Source organism: Spermophilus citellus (assembly GCF_964194105.1).
Source record: "Spermophilus citellus genome assembly, chromosome: 18".
NCBI classification, from domain to species: Eukaryota; Metazoa; Chordata; class Mammalia; order Rodentia; family Sciuridae; genus Spermophilus; species Spermophilus citellus.
The window spans coordinates 17,895,520-17,914,517 of record NC_138200.1 but is presented as its reverse complement, the minus strand read 5'-3'; the positions used below and the strand labels follow the sequence as shown (position 1 = coordinate 17,914,517).

Below are 18,998 nucleotides of genomic sequence, written 5' to 3'. Positions count from 1 at the left end.
TCCCTGAGCCCAGCTGCTGACATAAACCTACTTCATGACCCATTGACCACGAGATGGGACTGTCAACATTGTTGAGGCGTGAAGAGCAGGCGGCCAGGGACTCCAGAACACAGGCACCCCCACCCCCACCCCCACCCCCACCTGGGTTGGGTTTTACCATCCTCCCAGTGCCCGGAGCCCCTGCAGGGTGCCACACAATGGACAAAGCAGCCCAGAATCTTTGCCCTCCTGAGGCCAGCCTTCTAGCAGAGGGGTCAGCAAACGTGATGTGGCAGAATCACAGAGGCTCCGGATTTACACAATGCAAGATGGATATGGAGGGGGAGAGGGGGTGGGTTTGGGGGGAGAGATGGAGGAAGGCCCGCTGAGGAGTGGTGCAGGGCAGCGGCCCCAGCAGCCAGGTGGTGGGGGGCTAAGCAGAGATCTGGAAGACCCCACGTCTCCCCTAGAGCTCTGCTTTTCTCCTAAATAGTTGTCACAGGAGGTAAAATGGCATTCTTTATTGTTTTCTCCTTTCTGTCCGTTTCTCAGTATTTGCCAAAGATAAAATACTAAGCAGTCGGTGGCATGTTCTTCTCCATTCAAAGTGAGGCGCCTTGACACAGATGCAGGATTGGAGAGGTGTAAGCAAGATGTGAGGTCTAAGCCAGGCAAAGAGCCGCAGGCCTGTAATCCCAGCAGCTGGGAAGGCTGAGATAGGAGGATTGCAAGTTCAAAACCAGCCTCAGCAACAGCCAGGCACTCAGCAACTCAGTGAGACCCTGTCTCTAAGTGAAATAAAAAATAGGGCTGGGGATGCAGCTCAGTGGTCAAGTGCCCCTGAGTTCAATCCCCGGTACCCCCTCCAAAAAAAAAAAAAAAAAAAAGAATCTGAGGTCTAAAAAGGAAGTTGGATAATCCTTCTGGAGGGAGTTGTTGATGTGCTGAGAACCCCATGCTGCTCACCCCTGCAGCCTGGTGAGAGGACTCATTATTTGGACGGGGGATTTGGAAGGGGCAGAGTGGCCTGGTGACTACCACACACCCTTAGGAAAACTGAAGCTGAGAAGTTGAGGCAGAAAGAGTCAGAGACAGATGAAGAGGTGCAGGCATGGTCGGAGAATCAGAGAGACTGAGAGCATTCTTTTCCACTGACCAGATGTGGACCACATTTGAGAGAGAGCCAGACTGGAGCCATTTTAAGTCTTAGGAGATCTTTCTGGAAAGTCAAGATGACCTCCATGGGGAGGTAAATGGCCAGGCATTTCCCCAGGGTTGAGAAAAGCAAGCTAAGCAACCTTCTGGAGGTACCTCCTGTCCTCAGGGAGCACCGTTCAATGTCCCTACCCAAGCAACCTGGGGAGGAATCGGCCTGGACATCCTCGCTGTCCAGAGAGGCCGAGCTGAGGCCGCAGCCCAGTTACTCCAGTGCCCACCACACGGGACTCTGCTTGTCTCTTCTTTCTTCTCCTGCCTTTTATCAACACTGCAAAGGTCAGCAGCTGCTGTCATGAAGCTAGGGAGAGAAGGAGAGGGAGCATGCCCACAGTCAGGGTAAGCTCTCCCTCGGAATGACGCTTTTGACATCCCAACATAAATTGCTGCACACCAATGGGTTGGTGACTAAAGTCACTTGGAATGAGCCAATAAGGCAGGGGCCTGGCCCAAGTGTTCCCCCTGCACTGGGGAAGACGTAGCCCCTGGGGCAGTTTGAGCTGGCAGTGGCTAGGCATAGAGCTGTCCTCTGGCGGACCCCCACGATCTCGGCTATACATGCATTACTCGGAAAAAAGCCCCTTCCTATCCTGGCTCCCTTCTTAGCCCCTGGCCTCTGGCAGTCCAGCCTCGCTCCAGCCCGGGATGCCCCATTAGCTGCTCACCCAAGCTGCTAGTGCCTGAGGCTAATGGCCCTGCCACCCCGCCCTCCTCTCTTCCAGCTCACTGCCCATCCCGGGCATCCTCTGGCAACCCAGTGAGGGGACTCCTGAGCCTCAGAGACATCTGGCAGTACCAAGAGGTGAGTCCCTCTTTCTGTGGCTCCTCTTCTCACCAATGATCCCCCAGGTCCCCTGCCTGGGGTGTCCCCTGAGATCTGCTAAGTTCCTCCCCCATGACATGGATGGGATCTGGCTTACCCTGGGCTCTCCCCTGGGGACCTCCTCTGCTCCCTGTAGCTCATATCCAAGCCCAGGGTCCTCCCTCACCTCTGCACCTGCCCTGTGGGCTCCCCACTGGCAGGGAGTGAGCTCGGGAGTGGGACCCTTGCCCAAGGAAGCCACTCTGACCTCTCTAAATCTCTTCTCTCCCCAGAGCGTAAGGGAGCCAGAGGCCGTGCATCTTCCGTGACTGCATGCCTGGATGTTTTTTCCTGTTACCACACCGCTGTCCTCTTCTTTGCAAGAGGTGACATGGTGGAAAGACAGCTGAGTCCTTGCTGCTGATCCTGGCTCCACTGTTGCCTGGCTGCCTCCTCCTTCAGCATCCTCAGTTTCCTCTGCCTCACCCCAGGCAGCACCGAAGCCAGCTCTCTGGTCGCGATCTGAAGACCAAGTGGGACCAAGCAGAGTGCAGGAGCGGCTGCCTCATGAACCTGCCTCTGCAGCTCTCCTTCGCCCTGTATGTGGCCGCCTTTGCCCTGGGCTTCCCGCTCAATGTCCTGGCCATCAGAAGCGCAGCTTCCCACGCCCGGCACCGCCTCACTCCCAGCCTGGTCTACGCCCTCCACCTGGGCTGCTCTGACCTCCTGCTGGCCATCTCTCTGCCCCTGAAGGCTGTGGAGGCCCTGGCCTCGGGGGCTTGGCCTCTGCCGGTCCAGCTGTGCCCTGCCTTTGCCCTGGTCCACTTCGCCCCGCTCTACGCTGGCGGGGGCTTCCTGGCTGCTCTGAGCGCCGGCCGCTACCTGGGCGCAGCCTTCCCCCTGGGCTACCAAGCCCTCCGGAGGCCGCGCTACTCCTGGGGCGTCTGCGTGGTGATATGGGCCCTCGTCCTCTGTCATCTGGGGCTGGTCTTTGGGTTGGAGGCTCCGGGAGGTTGGCTGGACAACACCACCAGCTCCCTGGGCATCAACAGAGTGGCCAATGGCTCCCCCGTCTGCCTGGAGGCCTGGGACCCAGCGTCTGCCGGCCCTGCCCGCCTCAGTCTCTCCCTCCTGCTCTTCTTTGTGCCCCTGATCATCACCGCGTTCTCTTACGTGGGCTGCCTCCGGGCCCTGGCCCACTCAGGCCTGAGCCACAGGCGGAAGGTCAGGGCAGCCTGGGTGGCCGGCGGGGCCCTGCTCACGCTGCTGCTCTGCTTGGGGCCCTACAACGCCTCCAACGTGGCCGGCTTCCTGCGCCCCGACATGGGGGCCCAGTGGCGAAAACTGGGGCTCATCACAGGGGCCTGGAGTGTGGTGCTCAATCCACTGGTGACTGGCTACCTGGGAGCAGGTCCTGGCCGCGGGACGGTGTGTGTGGCAAGAATGCAAGGAGGAACATTCCAGAAATAGCAGCTTCTGCTGGGAGAAAGGGGCTTCTCCAGGCTCCATGTCGGGGCTGCCCCATCAGAACTGCAGGGCAGCCTTGCCCGCAGCCATCCCCGGCGCCACCTGTGGGAAGAGCTAAGCCTGGAGAGGACAACACCCCGTCCAGAGAGAGGAGTGGAGGCCAGGGGCTGGCACCTCCACACGTCCGCTTGCCTCCTGCCTCTGCCCACCCCTCGCGTCCTTCCTGCCCACTAGGAGGATGACGTCTGGCTTCTAATCCGGAGGAACACCACCGTGCAATGCTACCCTGCAGCCATTTGTGAGGAAAGAACATTTTAGTTTCTAAAGAAGAGATGGAGGCACTAGCCAAGATAACGAGGCTGCCATACCACTTGGAACTCACAAGGGGGCAGCATTCACGCTGTGAATGGGAAGCTGGCCCAGAAAAGATGCTTGGTGAGAAGGGGGCCCAGGTCAGCCACCATGCCCAGTGCTTTATAATGAGCGTTGTCTCTTTCTATCCTCACACAACCCTCCCACTCCCTTTATTTTTTTAAGAGGCAGGGTCTGCTCTTTTGCCCAGGCTGGCGTTGAACTCTGTCCTTGAACTCTGGTGCTCAACCTATCCTCCTGTCTCAGCCTCCCAAGAAGCTGGGACCGAGGTATATGCCACGGTGTCCAGATCACACAACCCTTGGATTTAGCCAGGTGACTGCAGCACAGATGGGCAGGCTGTTCATTGCACAGGGGCGTCAGGCAGAGGGGACACACTGACTACTAGCCCGTGCTGGGCTCACTAAGCCGTGTGCCTGCCTTGCTTCCAATCAAGGGAAGGAGCCTCTCATTTTAATTTCAACAAAGACACCACCCGCTCCTCCAGTAGCGCCCCTTGGTGCAGGGTGGCACTCCCCCAAAAGGGTGCCTTATCCTCTTTGATCAGAAGGCCTGCATGGGGTAGCCTCTGTTGGGGCCAGGTGTATCACATCTTCATTTTGTGGGGTTAACAGACTTGCCCAAGGCTCTATAGCAAGGAAGAGGGATGAGTCGGATTGTTCCAAGCAGGCTGCCCCGAGGGTCAGGGGAAAACCTGGAGTGTCAGGATAATACCTGTATTGGTGACCCATTTTGGGAAGGGTAAAGAGTGGCCCACAAGGGGGAAGACAGAGAAAAGTAGCCCTAGGAGACCTGGGCATCTGGTCTAATGAGGGGAGGAATGGGAATCAAATTTGTTCGATAATGCCACCGATGTTCACAGAGCCCCTATGGGGCTGTGTGGCTGGCATGTACAAACTGGGCTCTCCCAATGGTCTCTTGGCATGCTTCAGTGTCTACAGGTGTCTAGAAGAGCGATGGGCACATCACAGGCACTCCATAAATGTTTGCTGAATGAGTGAACAAATGTTCACAATAGCTCTCCAAAGAATGTTCTAGAACCCCTATCTTATCAATATGGAAACAGGCTAGAGAGGTTAAATAACTTTCTACCAAAGACAGAAATAAACTCAGTCCCTGTGCAGAGGGGACATCAGTAGATTTTAGTAAAAACCCCAACTCCAGCCCAGGAGGCCCCTCTGCCCACCCTCTGCCCACGTCTCACTGCTCTGGGACATCTGCGAGGTGCTGGGCCGCTGCTCCCAGCGACCTGTGCTTCTTCCCACTTGGGGGAGAATGCAGTTCCTGCCTGGTCCCGTGAGGCCCTGCCGGATTCGCCCCAGTTTCCTCTGTTCACCTTGAGCCCAGGAGGTCGAGTTGTATATCAGCCATTCTTCTGGCATGTTCTCTGAGATGTCTCTCTGCATCTTTCTTTTTAAATTGATTCTTTTTAGTTAAACATAGCAGTAGGATGTATTTGACATAATTATACATGCATGGAATATATCTTTTTTTGTGTGTGTGTGGGGGGTGGTACCAGGGATTGAACTCAGGGGCACTCAACCGCTGAGCCACATCCCCAACCCTTTTTTTGTATTTGATTTGGAGACAGGGTTTCACTGAGCTGCTTAGCACTTCACTAATTGCTGAGGCTGGCTTTGAACTCTTGATCCTCCTGCCACCGCACCCAGCATGGAATATATCTTGTTCTGATTCAAACTCCAGTACCTCCTCCTTCCCTTCCTGTTCCCCTCTCCCTTCTTTACCTCCCAGGTATTGATGTCTTCATCAAACTTCCCCCTTCGCTTGTCCTCCTCACCAGATGTTAGGACACCACAACTAAAACTTTGTTCAGGGCTGTACCTTTAACAACTTGAGATATCATTGGCATATAAAAGGCACCCCTGCCAAGTCTCCAAGGCAATGACCTTCAGTAAATTGACTTCAGGGTGCTCTCATCACCCTGCTCCCCACCCCATAAGATCCCTCAAGCTCAATTAATTTACAATTAATTACAATTAATGTACAATTAATCCTTTCCTCCCTCAGCCCCCAGGCAACTGCTGATCTACTTTCTGTCTCTAAAAAAGTCTCTCTTGTAGACGTTTCTTATAAATGGAATCACGTATGGTGCGGTCTCTTGTGTGTGCTTGCCGCTCTCAGCGTGGTGGTTTTGAGGTTCACCCTGGCTCCAGTGTGTGGTTCATTCCTTGTCATCGCCAAATAGAACGCTATTGTGCGGATGCACTGGTCTGTTTATCGGTTCACAGGTGGACGGACAGCCCGTGATGTTTCCACTCTTTGTAGGAACTTTCAGGAGCAAGCTTTTGTGCACAGGGGGCTCCATTTCTCCTAAGTAAATATCTGCAGTGGGGCTGTGGGGCCTTAGGGTAACTTTTTAAGAAACGGCCAAATTGTTTTCCAAAGTGGCTGCACCAGCAATAGATGAGAGCCCTGGTTTCCTCCCCTGGGCTGCTCAGTGCTTGGAACTGTCCGACTTCTGGATGATAGTCACCCTAATGGGTGTGAAATGGCATCACATTGTGCTCCATCAGTCTTTAAGTGAATAAATACATTATCTCTGAAGCCAGAGAGAACTTGACTTTGAACCCTGGTGGTCATACTTAATGAGGTTTATGCCCTGGAGCAAGTCACTTCCCCGTGGAGAGGCTGAAGGATTCCACACAGAGAGATAAAGCAGTGATACCCTAAGGAACAGAGGGCCTGCTATGGATCTCCTGCCCACCAGGATGAAGCCAGTAGCAGCCTGGCCACCTCTGTCACTTCGACCATCGTCTTCATCATCATCATCACCCTCCAGAGACAAGCCTGCATCATGACAGGGACTGTGGCAGGGACAGTTTCAGGCTCCATTGGAGGCACCTGGCCTGTGTCCATGTTTTAATCTGTGACACTGTTTCTATAACCGTCCCTGTTTTATAGATGAGAAAGGGGACACAGAAGGGGGACCCTTGCCCCAAATCACAAAGTTGGCGAGTCACAGAGCCAGTTCCTGAGCCCAGCCCTCCATCACCGCATCACACTTCCTGCCCTTACAAGGCAAACTGGAGAAGTGCCATTCCTAGAGAAAACAGACCAAATTCAAGTGGAAAAGAGGAGAGAGGACCACGGCGTCATCGGAGCATGGGCCTGGACGGGACATCCCAGCTGAGGCTGCTCAGGAGGAGGCCCGTGGTGGAATCTGCTCTTCTTCTTTGCATAGGGACACAGCCCTGGGAACAGAGCTCAAGGCATCTTTTGTGCTTCTGTTCCACAGTGAGTGACGTCACGGGCACTGCTAGGTCTTTAGCATTTCTGCCAGATAAAGAGCTCAGAGCACTTGTTCTGGAGAGGAGAGCAAGGTGAGGAGCAGCAGAGGGCTTGCGTCTTCAAAGCAGGTGAACACGGTGCTGGGGGAGCACCTGGGTGCTTTCTGTGCTGGGGGAGTGACAGGAGAAAGGGCAGGTCCCCCCAAGGCAGGCTGGCTGATCCTGCCTGGAAAAGTATGTGGGGCTGTGCAACGGTGGGGGTGGGGCTGGCACTGGTGACAGAGTTCCTGGCTGATGGGTGAGGGACAGAAAGACCCCTCCCTGGACTCCTGCACTCACCTCTCCCCCTCTTACCAGTGGCTGTGACCATGGAGACAAGCCCAGACAGGTTCTTCTTCCCGGGAAACCACTGGCTGTACTTCTCTGTGTACCTCTTCTCCTTCCTTGTGGGGCTCCCACTCAACCTGATGGCCCTGGTGATCTTCGTGGGCAAGCTGCGGCGCCGCCCGGTGGCGGTGGACATTCTTCTGCTCAACATGACCCTCTCCGACCTGCTCCTGCTGCTCTTCCTGCCGTTCCGCATGGTGGAGGCGGCCAGTGGCATGCGCTGGCCGCTGCCCTTCATCCTCTGCCCCCTGTCCGGGTTCCTCTTCTTCACCAGCATCTATCTCACCTCCCTCTTCCTGGCAGCCGTGAGCACTGAGCGCTTCCTGAGCGTGGCCTACCCGATATGGTACAAGACGCGGCCCAGGCTGGGCCAGGCTGCCCTGGTCAGTGGCATCTGCTGGCTCCTGGCGGCTTCTCACTGCAGCGTGGTCTACGTCGCTGAATTCTCTGGGGACCAATCCCACAGCCAGGGATCCAACGGGACCTGCTACCTGGAATTCCGGGAGGACCAGCTGGCCTTTTTGCTGCCCGTCCGGCTGGAGATGGCCGTGATCCTTTTTGGGGTGCCCCTACTCATCAGCGGTTTCTGCTACAGTCGCCTCGTGTGGATCCTCAGCAGGGGGACCAGCCGGCGCAGGTGCAGGAGGGTGGTGGGGCTCGTGGTGGCCACGCTCCTCAACTTCCTCGTGTGCTTCGGGCCCTACAACATGTCCCACGTGGTGGGCTACCTCGAGGGTCAGAGCCCCACCTGGAGGAGTTACGTGCTGCTCCTCAGCACCCTGAATTCCTGCGTGGACCCCCTTGTCTACTATTTCTCATCATCTAGGTTCCAAGCTGATTTCCAGGAGCTGCTGGGGAGGCTGACGGGCGGCTGTAGCCCTTGGAGGCTGGAGGTTAGTGTGGAGCTGAAGGTCAAGGGTGGAGGAGAGGGGCAGGTGCAGGACTGTCTGACCTAGAGAGCAGGGACAGACTCCAGGAAGGCTAGGGAGCAGGTAGCCCCAAGGTCTGGGCTGAGCGTGTGGTCCTCTGGGGCAGGGAAGTGTAGCAGATCCATGTCCCCAGGGCAGGACCATGCCATGCCGTGACAGGACCACTGGACGTGGCTCAGGGGCAGAGCAGACACCCTGCCCCCTTAGGGATGTGCTCACAGAAGCCAGCTCTTGATTTTTGCCTCTTCCGGTTCTCCCATCTGCTCTGGATTTGACTCTGGGAAGTTGTCAGGATCGGAGACTTCTCTGGAAGAAAATGACCTCCCCCAGTGTCCCCCCTCCCTCCTCCCCGGCCCTGACAGCAACAGGCCAATTCCTGTGTCTTTCTGAGGGAAAAGGAGGAAAGAGCAGTGCCTAGGGTCAGAGGGAGCGGCCAGGCGACAGGAGAGGGGAGTTCACTCTTCAGGTTGGGAGGGGAGCAGACAGGGCCCCAGGGGTGGGGAGCAACCTGCCCCCCCCAGGGTGGGCTGTACCAGAAAGTTCCCAGTGCTCAAAGAATTCAGATCTTCAGGGACGGTTTGTGAACCATGACAGAGAAAAGTCACCCAAATAAATTTGGTAGCGAGCAAAAGAGAATGGTCTCTCCTTATTCTCCTTTTTTCTCACGTGGTGAATGGAAGCATCAACACCCAGATTCGGAAGGGAAAGAACTAGATGACAGGATGCCTCTGGCCGAGGCTCTGGGTCAGGGAAAAGAGAAATAATAGTGAACCCATCTTAGGAGCTGGCTGGATCCATTACCTCCCCAATAGCCACATGGTGGGGACGACATTATCACCATTTGGCAGAGCAGGGAACCAGCCCAGAGAGGCCAAGTATTCCCCTGAGATGGCAGAGCTAGCCTAGTGCGTGACTGGAGGAGGACTGGAAGTTGGGCTTTGTGACTCCAAAACCTAAACCCCCAGCCCACTCTGCATCCTTCCTTCAGCTGTGGGTCAGTCTGCAGTGACCTGGCTCAGGCAAACTTCCAAAGTTGGGGGACCCGGTATAAACAGGAAAAAAGTAAACAGGCCCCAAGGAGAGACAAAATCAGAGGCAAAGCAGGTCTGCTCTCTCTGCAGGTCCATTCTCCTCCCAGGAAAGAAATACGTGCAAATAATAATAATAATAATTGTAATTAATTAATTAAGGTCATTAGCACAGTTGACTTCAGATGGTGACAAACATAGATGGACCTTCTTAAAAGCTGTTTTTGCTGAGATGTGGTCATCGTGCAAGTTTTCGCTCTGCACTGAGGGGTGACACATGGGAAACAGCTGGCCGGGCCTCCCTTCCCCGCAGGGCAACCAGAGAAACGCTGGTGCCTGTTTGTACTCAGTCTTATTGCCAACGCATTTATTGATCACCTACTGGGGGTAGATGGTTGAGCTCAGAACTTCAGGGATTTCAATACCAATGTTAAAAAATGTTCGCTTTCTTCTCGGGAGAATGAGGCCTGGGTGTGGGCGGGGGCTGGGTTTGGGTGGGGAGAGGAAGGTGTACGCTGTCACCCGTGTGGCCCAGGGCATTCTGCCACAGCGGCTGCTAACAAGGTGATGCAAACCTGGGTCCACCTGGTTCTGAAAGAAATCAAAGGTGTCATGAGTCCTGTGACCCCTGAATGGATAAAGCTGGGAACAAGTTGAAAACCTCACATTCTGAAGAAAGCCACGGAGAACAGGGGTGTGACTCCTTCCCCTGGGCTTCTGGCGAGGAGTTAGCGGCAGGTCACTGGCTTTGCTTGCCCTCCATCCTCACCAGGCAGCCCCCCAACTGCGTCTGTGCCCGTGAAGAACTCGGGTGCCAGGAGGTTCGGTCATCAGAGTTTGGGGCGATCGTCTGGGTGGTGTGAGGGGGTGTCGGGGCATTTTCCGGGACTCTCCAGACGTCAAGGGAAAGGGGGCCACTCTGGGGACGGAGGGTGGATTCTGGGCCATGTGAGCGGGGGAGGGAGAGTGGCAGAGAGATGACAGTGGAGTGTCCGCGGGTGACAGCAGTGACAGAGCAAAGCTTTCCCTCTGGTAGGGCAAACAGTGAATCGCCCCTGGGGGAGGGGACACAGCAAGGGTGGAGGTTCTGGGGAGATGCTAATGTTACCATCCAGGGGCGCTGGGCTCCTTGTCTCTGCTCAGCGAAGAACTGAAAAGCCGGACACAGAGGTCGCAAGCCGGCATCAGCATCGGGCTGACCGCCAAAGCCACAGTCACAGACTTCCCCAAGAGGAGGGGCCCTGGAGCCGGGAGTCCAGGGGGCAGCTTTGACCTGGGTGGCCTTTGGAGTTTCCTCCTTTCCTATCTCCTGCCCTGGCCACAGGCTCCTCACTATTTTTGATTGGTGCCTCTCTGTCCATGCATCTACTTAAGGGAAAGAGTACAGAAGTGTCCGTCTGATTGGGTCCCCCGCTTGTGCCTCCAGCACTTTCATCAAGCAGGAAGCTGACCTCATCAGAAGACCCTCTCCATGCCCCTTCGTCTGGCCCTGCCCCCGGCCTCCTCACCGGCCACCTTGCCCTGGCTGCCTAAGCCCTTCTACATCTCCCTCACTGGGAGTTGATCCAGATTGGATCTCCCTAGACAGAGAGGACTCACATTCTAGCTGCGAGGAAGCTGGTTATATTTCTTTCTCCTGCTTGGGCTTTGCGGCAAACACTCTGCATATCAGTTTATGTGGCCGTCTGGAAGGACACAGACCATTCCAAGATTGCTTCCTCTTCCAAGAACTGATTTCCTCCTTTGGGGGGATGCTGCTGAGAAGGCAGGAGCTAGAGAAGCAGTCTCCACCAGGAGGCTGAGGAAGCCCATCTCACAGCCAACCAGGTGAGACCGCAGGGGAGCTCACACCCCCGGAGGAGAAGTGGGGCCACCTCCCCAAAGGAAAGCCAGAGTTACTGCAGAATTGGAGATAAAGGTGGAGCCAGATGTAAACGGAGCTGTGTTTGCTGAGCTCAAAGCAAAGCCAGGATGTGGGTAAAGAGGCCAACGGGAGTCAGACTGAGAAGCTGACTCAGAGCCATATTTCTTTGTGAAATACAAAATAAGGATAAAGATAGAATCAGGGGTATGCAATTATCTCAAGCTCCAGCAGGTTGACAGTCAGGCTGCTTCTCTGAATCAGAGACTCAGGTTTCTATTTATATATAATTTTGTTAATTAACTATGCACGTCTTTAAAGGTTTACAAGAGCTGCCCCTGGGGGAAATATCCTCCTTCGACCAAACCTCAGGCAGGGCAATCCAGAGGACAGAAGGAAGACAAGACATGACCCATCTCCATCCCAGATTTTATGGAGTCTGTTCTGCATGGGTTTCAGTGGGATGGCGTAGGGGTGGCTGCAGAGGTCTGACTCACCTGGAACCTTTTTCTTTTTTCTTTCTTTTTTTTTTTACCTGCAGTGCTGGGGATTGAACCCAAGGCCCCTTGCATGCTAAGCATGTGCTCTACCACTGTGCTACATCCCCAGTCCCTATGGAAACCTTTTTTTTGGGGGGTGGGGGCAGATACTAAGGACACTTAACCACTGAGCCACATCCCAGCCCTATTTTGTGTTTCATTTAGAGACAGGGTCTCACTGAATTGCTTAGCGCCTTGATGTTGCTGAGGCTGGCTTTGAACTCACGATCCTCCTGCCTCAGCCTCCCGAGCTGCTGGGATTACAGGTGTGTGCCACGGAGCCCAGCTCAAGTCCCATCTTTTTTTTTTTTTTTTTTTTTTAGTTTTGAGACAGGATCTTGTTAAGTTGCTTATACAGCCTCCCTAAATTGCTGAGGCTGACTTTGAACTTACAATCTTCCTACCTTAGCTTCCTAAGCTGCTGGGATTACAGGTGTGCTCCACTGTGCCTGGCCATCCCAGCTTTTATTTATCTATAAAAATGATTTATTTGTTCTTTTTAGTTATACATGACAGGAGAAAGTATTTTGACATATTAAATATACAGGATGTCTAACTTCCCACTTTTGTGGTTGTATATTAAGTGGAGTTACACTGGTGGTGTATTCATATCAGAACATAGGAAAGTTATGTCTGATCATTCCACTGTCCTTCCTGTTCCCATCCTCTGTCCCTTCCCCTCATTCCCCTTTGTCTAATCCAATGAATTTCTAATCGCCTGCCCCACTGTGTGTTAGCATCCACCTATCAGAGAGAACATTCAGCCCTTGTTTTTTTGCGACTGGCTTATTTCACTTAGCATGATAGTGTCCAGTTTCAGCCATTCACTGGCAAATGCCATAATTTTGTTCTTCTTTATGATTGAGTAATATTCCATTGTGTATATGTACCACAGTTTCTTTATCCATTCATCTGTTGAAGGGCACTTAGGTTGTTTCCACAGTTGAGCTATTGTGAATTGAGCTGTTATAAACATGGATGTGGCTGCATCATTGTAGTGATACCTGCCTTTTCTATTTCTATGAACAACATTGGAATTTTAATAGGTATTACATTAAATCTGTATAGTGCTTTTGGTATATGGCCATTTTCATCGTATTAATTCTGTCTATCCAAGAACATGGGAGATCTTTCCGTCTTCTAAGGTCTTCTTCAAGTTTTTTCTTTAGTGTTCTGTAGTTTTCCACTGTAGAGGTCTTTCACCTCTTTTGTTAGATCGATTCCCAAATATTTTATTTTATCTGAGGCTATCGTGAATGCCTCAGCCTCCCAGCTTTGACAGCACTAGGGAGGTGACGGGGAATTAGAAATCACCAAGTGTGACCAGGTACCCAGGAAGGCTACCCACAAAGTTGTTAAAAACCCGCCGAGATGGCTCAACCCATCCCGAGTGAAGACTGTGAACGGCCAGATCCTCGCAGGTTACCTGTCCGACAACCTCTGACTGTTCAACCTCCCTGCATCCGAAGAGGGCAGAGCAGGAACGAGGGGGTGGGTGGGCGCTGCCTTGTCCCCTAGCTCACGGTGACCTGAGCCTGGGGAGGATTCTGCAAAGGGCCTCCGGGACAGGGGACGCTTCGATGCAGAACAGAAGAGGTGGCTCTGTTTCAACTGGACCCCAGGAAGGAGGCAAGGACAAGACAAGGTCAGGGCCAGCAGAGGTGGCAGGGAGGGGCCCAGGAGTCTGCAGCAGCTGTTATAAGAATCATCAAAAAAAAATAGAGGAAACAGAACATCAGTGACAGTAGGAGGTGGCCGAAAGTCAGGCCACAGATTCTGGGAGAGGAGAATTGGAAGTGCGAGATCAGAGTCTGGGTGGGGAAACAAAGAGAAAGAAATAGTGAGAAAGTGGCCAACTTTTGACCTCTCTGGCAACATGACCCCTCTGGGTTAAAAAAAAAAAGTCCCAAGAAATACAGGTAGTTGTGGTCTCTAAAACTTCTTACAATCTGTGAGAAGCCTGCCGACTTCCCTTTGAGGAAGTTCTGAAAGATCATCTCCACATGGGGGTAAAAAAGATGGTGGGAGCTCTGGGAGAGGAATGCTGGGGTCACATCTGGAGAAAGAACGGGACAGGAGGAACGGAGCTCGTCAAGTTGGCTGAGGAGGGGAGATGCAGAGTTCACCCGCGTGACAGCGAGATGGAGAGGAGAGGGGTTTTGGGAAGAGATTGATTTTACTGCCTAGAAGGGTACAGAGACAACCAAATAAGACACCGGCTCCTGCAGATCCCCCAGCCTCAGGGATCAAGTCAGGATGGGCACTTACCATGACCATCTTGATCCTCTTTCCTGGTGACTGGTCTCAGGATGTACATGCGACCCAATTCTAGCCCACAAAATGTTAAGAAGTCTCCTGGGGTGGGATGGTAGACTCTGGGAAAGTTTTTTTCTCCATCTCATAAAAGAGAGAGGTCTGAAAGGAGCTACTCTCTTTCTTCCTGACTTGGAAGCTTTTATGAAAGGACGTGATACTTGGAGCTGCAGCAGCCATATTGGGGCCATAAGGCTTCGAGCTTAAGGAAGCATCTAACTAAGGGTGGCAGAGCAGAAAAGTGGAAAGGGTCTGGGCCCTGGACCTTGTTGAGTGCCGCAGTCTTGGCTGGGCACAGAATCACGAGCCAATCAAGCAGGAACAAAACTTTATTTTGAAAAAGCCGCTAACACTCTCAGCGCCAGCAAGTCAAAAACCGGTCCTCCCACGAGGGTGTCCGACCGGAACCGCGCGCCGACCGGAACCCCCCCGTCTCCTCCCACCTCCTCCGGAATTCCCTCCTACTATCCTTCCCCAACCAATGGGAACTCTCCAGCAGTCCCGTAAAGTCCCGTAACTTGAGTCCGGTAGCAGGCCAAGGTGAACAGCGGGAGTCCAGTTTGCATATGAATGTAAATTTTAACATAATCATCTCAGTGGCTAGCTGGCGTCACTTTACAACCAAAGGTGCCATACATCGTATATATGCTTGTGGCTCCTAGCATCTGCCCCCTTCTGTTTAATTAAGCAACAAGCAATGTGGCTAGGGACCGTGCCTGGTAGGTTGTCCAATTTAACATATGGTTCTTACCCGTCATGGGAGAACTGACCTTTAGGCGTCAGCTTCCTGTCTTAGGTTGAATCCACTGTAATCAGAGCAACCCGTCGCTGACTACCGGTCCAGCATTCAGCCATGCTTGTGGATAGGCCTATGCACCAGTGGGGGGGTGAGGTTCTTGCCTCACCTCTGTTGGCCCCCAAATTTAGCCTTGGTGCCAGTGGGGGGGTGAGGTTTTTTGCCTCACCTCTGTTGGCCCCCAAATTTAGACCATCACTAGTAGAAGGGAGGAGGATACAGAAATGCCACGACACCAAGCCAATTGACGGCTCCTTTGGAAAAATTGCGTCACTGGTGACACCATCAGCAAAGATATGCCAGTATTACCACAATAAACATGGGGTGAGCTGGCAAGGAAATTGCATCACTGGTGACACCATCAGCAAAAATATGCCAGCAGTACCACAATTCGGTGTACCAGATGATATTTCACAATGTATGCAACTGATATATAGTCCAGGCAAGTTCTGCAAGCAGTTCAAATTGGAGGAGTCTATCAATATGTCCATATCCTCCCAAAGTAAATCAAGTCCTTGATAGCATTACTTGTTGAGTTATATTCATTGATGCATCAGTTTATACAGTTTACTGTGATAGCTATCATAGAAGCTGTAGTTTGGTTTTATCTCAGTCTTCACTGGAATTGGGATGGAGATGGAAATTCTGGCAATGATGGTAAAGAGACATTATCCTGAACAGAATTATTAAATATAATAAAAAGAAAAGGTGAAAGTAAACAAACAGATCTGTTAAACTCCTTTAAAAACAATCCTTAACAGCCGTTTACCAAATTTAAATTAGTAAACAAACAGATCTGTTAACCATCTTTAACAACAATCATAAACAGCTGTTCACCTAATTTAAATTAAACCATATAAATCACGTGAATAAAGAAAAAATTCGGATCCATTTTTTCATGAGCGCTCCTCATATAAGAAATATGGACATACACACATACAGACATACAACACAAAACAGAAGTGTGCACACAACATACAACACATAAGACAATAGTAAATAAAGGCCTTGTAACTATACTTAGGTGAAATCTCCATTGCAATGTTTAAAAACTCCACAGTCAAAAAAAAAAAATAAATAAATAAATAAATAAATAAATAAAAAATAAAACACAGTCAAAAAATAAAACTGATCAGAAAAACATTAACCTAGGTTTGTATGAGCTCAAAAATAAAATAGAACTTTATGATGTGGAAAAATGCAATAATAAAATAGATACTGAAAAAAAAAACCTTGGTTAATCACTGTCGCAGATGTAAGAATAGCCAAGCTGGAGCTCTGGATGTCAGCTGTTATGGATTTGAGTCAAATCATCTTCTTTTTCTGTAGAAATTGTTTTAGTTAATCTCTCTGGAATCCAAATCGGTTGCTGTTCATCCTGTGGGAAAACACAGACAGCGCCCCGATTCCAGACTATCACTGGATCCGGGCCTTTCCATTGTCCTGTTAGAATATCTTTCCAAAGTACCTTAGGCTTATGTACATTTTTGGGGTACAAATGTCTTTCCGCAGCACTAAGTCCCGATGAATCTAAATTTAAAAAGTTTAGAGTAAAAAGGGTTATTTTAAGTTTATCTTTGGGGGATATATACCCCTTTCCAATTCCCTCCTTTTGTTTTAATAAGTACATTTTAATAGTTTGATGAGCTCTTTCAACTATGCCTTGTCCTTGTGGATTGTATGGAATTCCTGTTATGTGAGTAATACCAAATGATGAGCAAAATTGTTTAAAAGAGGAGGAAGTATAACCAGGACCGTTGTCCGTTTTTAACTGTTTTGGAACGCCCACAGTGGCAAAATTTTGTAAGCAATGAGCTATAACATCTTTAGTTTTTTCTCCGGCATGAAGGGAGCCCATCAAAAATCCGGAAGAGGTATCAACTGTAACATGTAAATATTTTAATTTTCCAAATTCTGGCAAGTGTGTGACGTCCATCTGCCAAATATGGTTAGGTATTAGTCCTCTAGGATTGACTCCAAGATTAACTTGTGGTAAAAATGTCACACAATTTTGACATTGTTTTATTATATGTCTGGCCTGTTCTTTAGTTATTTTAAAACGCTTTTGTAAAGTATTAGCATTGACATGGAACCTTTTATGAAAATTTATAGCTTCTTCTATTGTGGAGAAAATATGTATGTCATGTGTAGATTTATCTGCTAGTTCATTGCCCATACTAAGGGCTCCAGGCAATCCTGTATGTGCCCTGATATGACCTATGAAGAATGGATCTTTTCGGTCCCAGATTAGACTTTGTATAGCGGAAAACAAAGAGAAAACAGTAGAGGAAGGGGAAATCCTACCAGCATCTTCAAGGGAATTAATAGCATTAACTACATACTGACTATCAGAAAATAAATTAAATACAGAATCTTTAAACATCATAAAAGCTTGTAATACTGCATTAAGCTCTACCTTTTGAGCTGATTGTTTGGGTACTAAAAATGTAAAAGTTTGATCAGGAGTAACTACTGCTGCTGTACCATTGTTTGACCCATCAGTGAATATATTTGGAGCATTTATGATAGGGGTTTTTCTTGTCATTTTTGGAAAAACTACAGGATGCTTAGACCAAAAAGACAACAAAGGATTAGATGGTAAGTGATTATCAAATGAAACACTAGTTTTACACAGGATTATTGCCTAAGTATTTAACTCATTAGCTAACTCATCAATTTGATCCATAGTATATGGAGTAATAATTTTATTGGGAGAAATCCCAAACACTCCCTTAGCTGCTTTTATTCCTTTGAGTATTAATTGTCCTACAGCCTCAGGATATCTAGTAAGACTAGTGTTAGGGGAATAAGATAAATGTATCCACAATAATGGACCTTCTTGCCAAAATACTCCTGTAGGAATATTTTTTGTTGGTAGTACAATAAATAATAAAGGCAAACTTATATCAATTCTATCCAAATGCATATTTTCCATATATGTTTCAATGATTTTTAATACTTTTCTTGCTTCAGGCGTTAACATGCGGGGTGAATTTGGATCTGATGGACCTTTTAGAATATCAAATAAAGGTCCTAACTCTCCTGTTGGTATGCCTAGATAAGGCCTTATCCAATTTATGTCTCCCAATAACTTTTGAAAGTCATTAAGTGATTTGAGTTGATCTACTCGTATTTGAATTTTTGGTGGACGGACCATGGTTGAGGATAATAGAACTCCTAAATAATTAATTGGAAGATTTAATTGTACTTTATCTATTGCTATCTCTAGATTATAATTTTTCAATAAATTTGTAAGTGTGGCATAACATTCTAGTAATGTGTTTTTATCTTTATGTGCCAGTAACACATCATCCATATAGTGAAATATTTGTAGTTCAGGATTTTGGTTTCTAAGTGGCTGGATTGCTTTATTAACATAAATTTGACACATAGTTGGGCTGTTAGCCATCCCTTGAGGGAGTACTTTCCATTCATATCTCTGATCAGGACCTTCATGATTCAGTGCAGGGATAGTAAATGCAAAATGTGGACTATCCTCGGGATGAATTGGAATTGAAAAGAAACAATCTTTAATATCTATAACTAAAACATGCCAGGTTTTTGGTAAAGCAGACAATTGAGGAATCCCTGATTGAGCAGGTCCCATAATAACCATCTCATTATTAATGGCTCTTAAATCTTGTAATAATCTCCATTTACCAGATTTCTTTTTAATGACAAAAATGGGAGTATTATAGGGGGATACGGAAGGTTGTATATGTCCTTCCGCTAACTGTTGTCTGACCAAGTCATGGGCTACTTGTATCTTTTCTTTAGTCAAGGGCCACTGAGGAACCCACACTGGTCTTTCTGATTTCCAAGTAATTTTGATTGTCTCAGTGGCCCTTTCTGAAAACCCAATTCATGTCTATTTATTTCTTGATCTATTTGAATAGGTGCTGTCATACCTTGTTCTTGTTCTCTTAATCTTTTTTCTTTCCTAAAGCCTTGTTTAGCCCTAGTAGTGGGCGCGTTAGGATTGATGTTATTTGTTAATGTCAATCCTAATTGATCTAGGACATCTCGTCCCCATAAATTTACAGGAAGATGATCCAATACATA

General features: G+C 49.8%; 2 protein-coding genes across 2 annotated transcripts; both read left to right on the top strand.

Moving 5' to 3' along the window:
* Nucleotides 1–2,563: 2,563 nt before the first annotated feature.
* FFAR1 (free fatty acid receptor 1) lies at nucleotides 2,564–3,466 on the top strand (the record flags this gene model as incomplete). The annotated part of the gene is made up of 1 exon (XM_081275670.1): nucleotides 2,564–3,466. One exon carries the CDS (start codon nucleotides 2,564–2,566, stop codon nucleotides 3,464–3,466), a length of 903 nt encoding a protein of 300 aa, XP_081131796.1.
* A 3,985-nt stretch (nucleotides 3,467–7,451) lies between these two features.
* Nucleotides 7,452–8,426, top strand: FFAR3 (free fatty acid receptor 3; the record flags this gene model as incomplete). Its single annotated transcript, XM_081275689.1, has 1 exon — nucleotides 7,452–8,426. The coding sequence occupies one exon, from the start codon at nucleotides 7,452–7,454 to the stop codon at nucleotides 8,424–8,426; it is 975 nt and encodes a 324-aa protein (XP_081131815.1).
* Nucleotides 8,427–18,998: the final 10,572 nt, after the last annotated feature.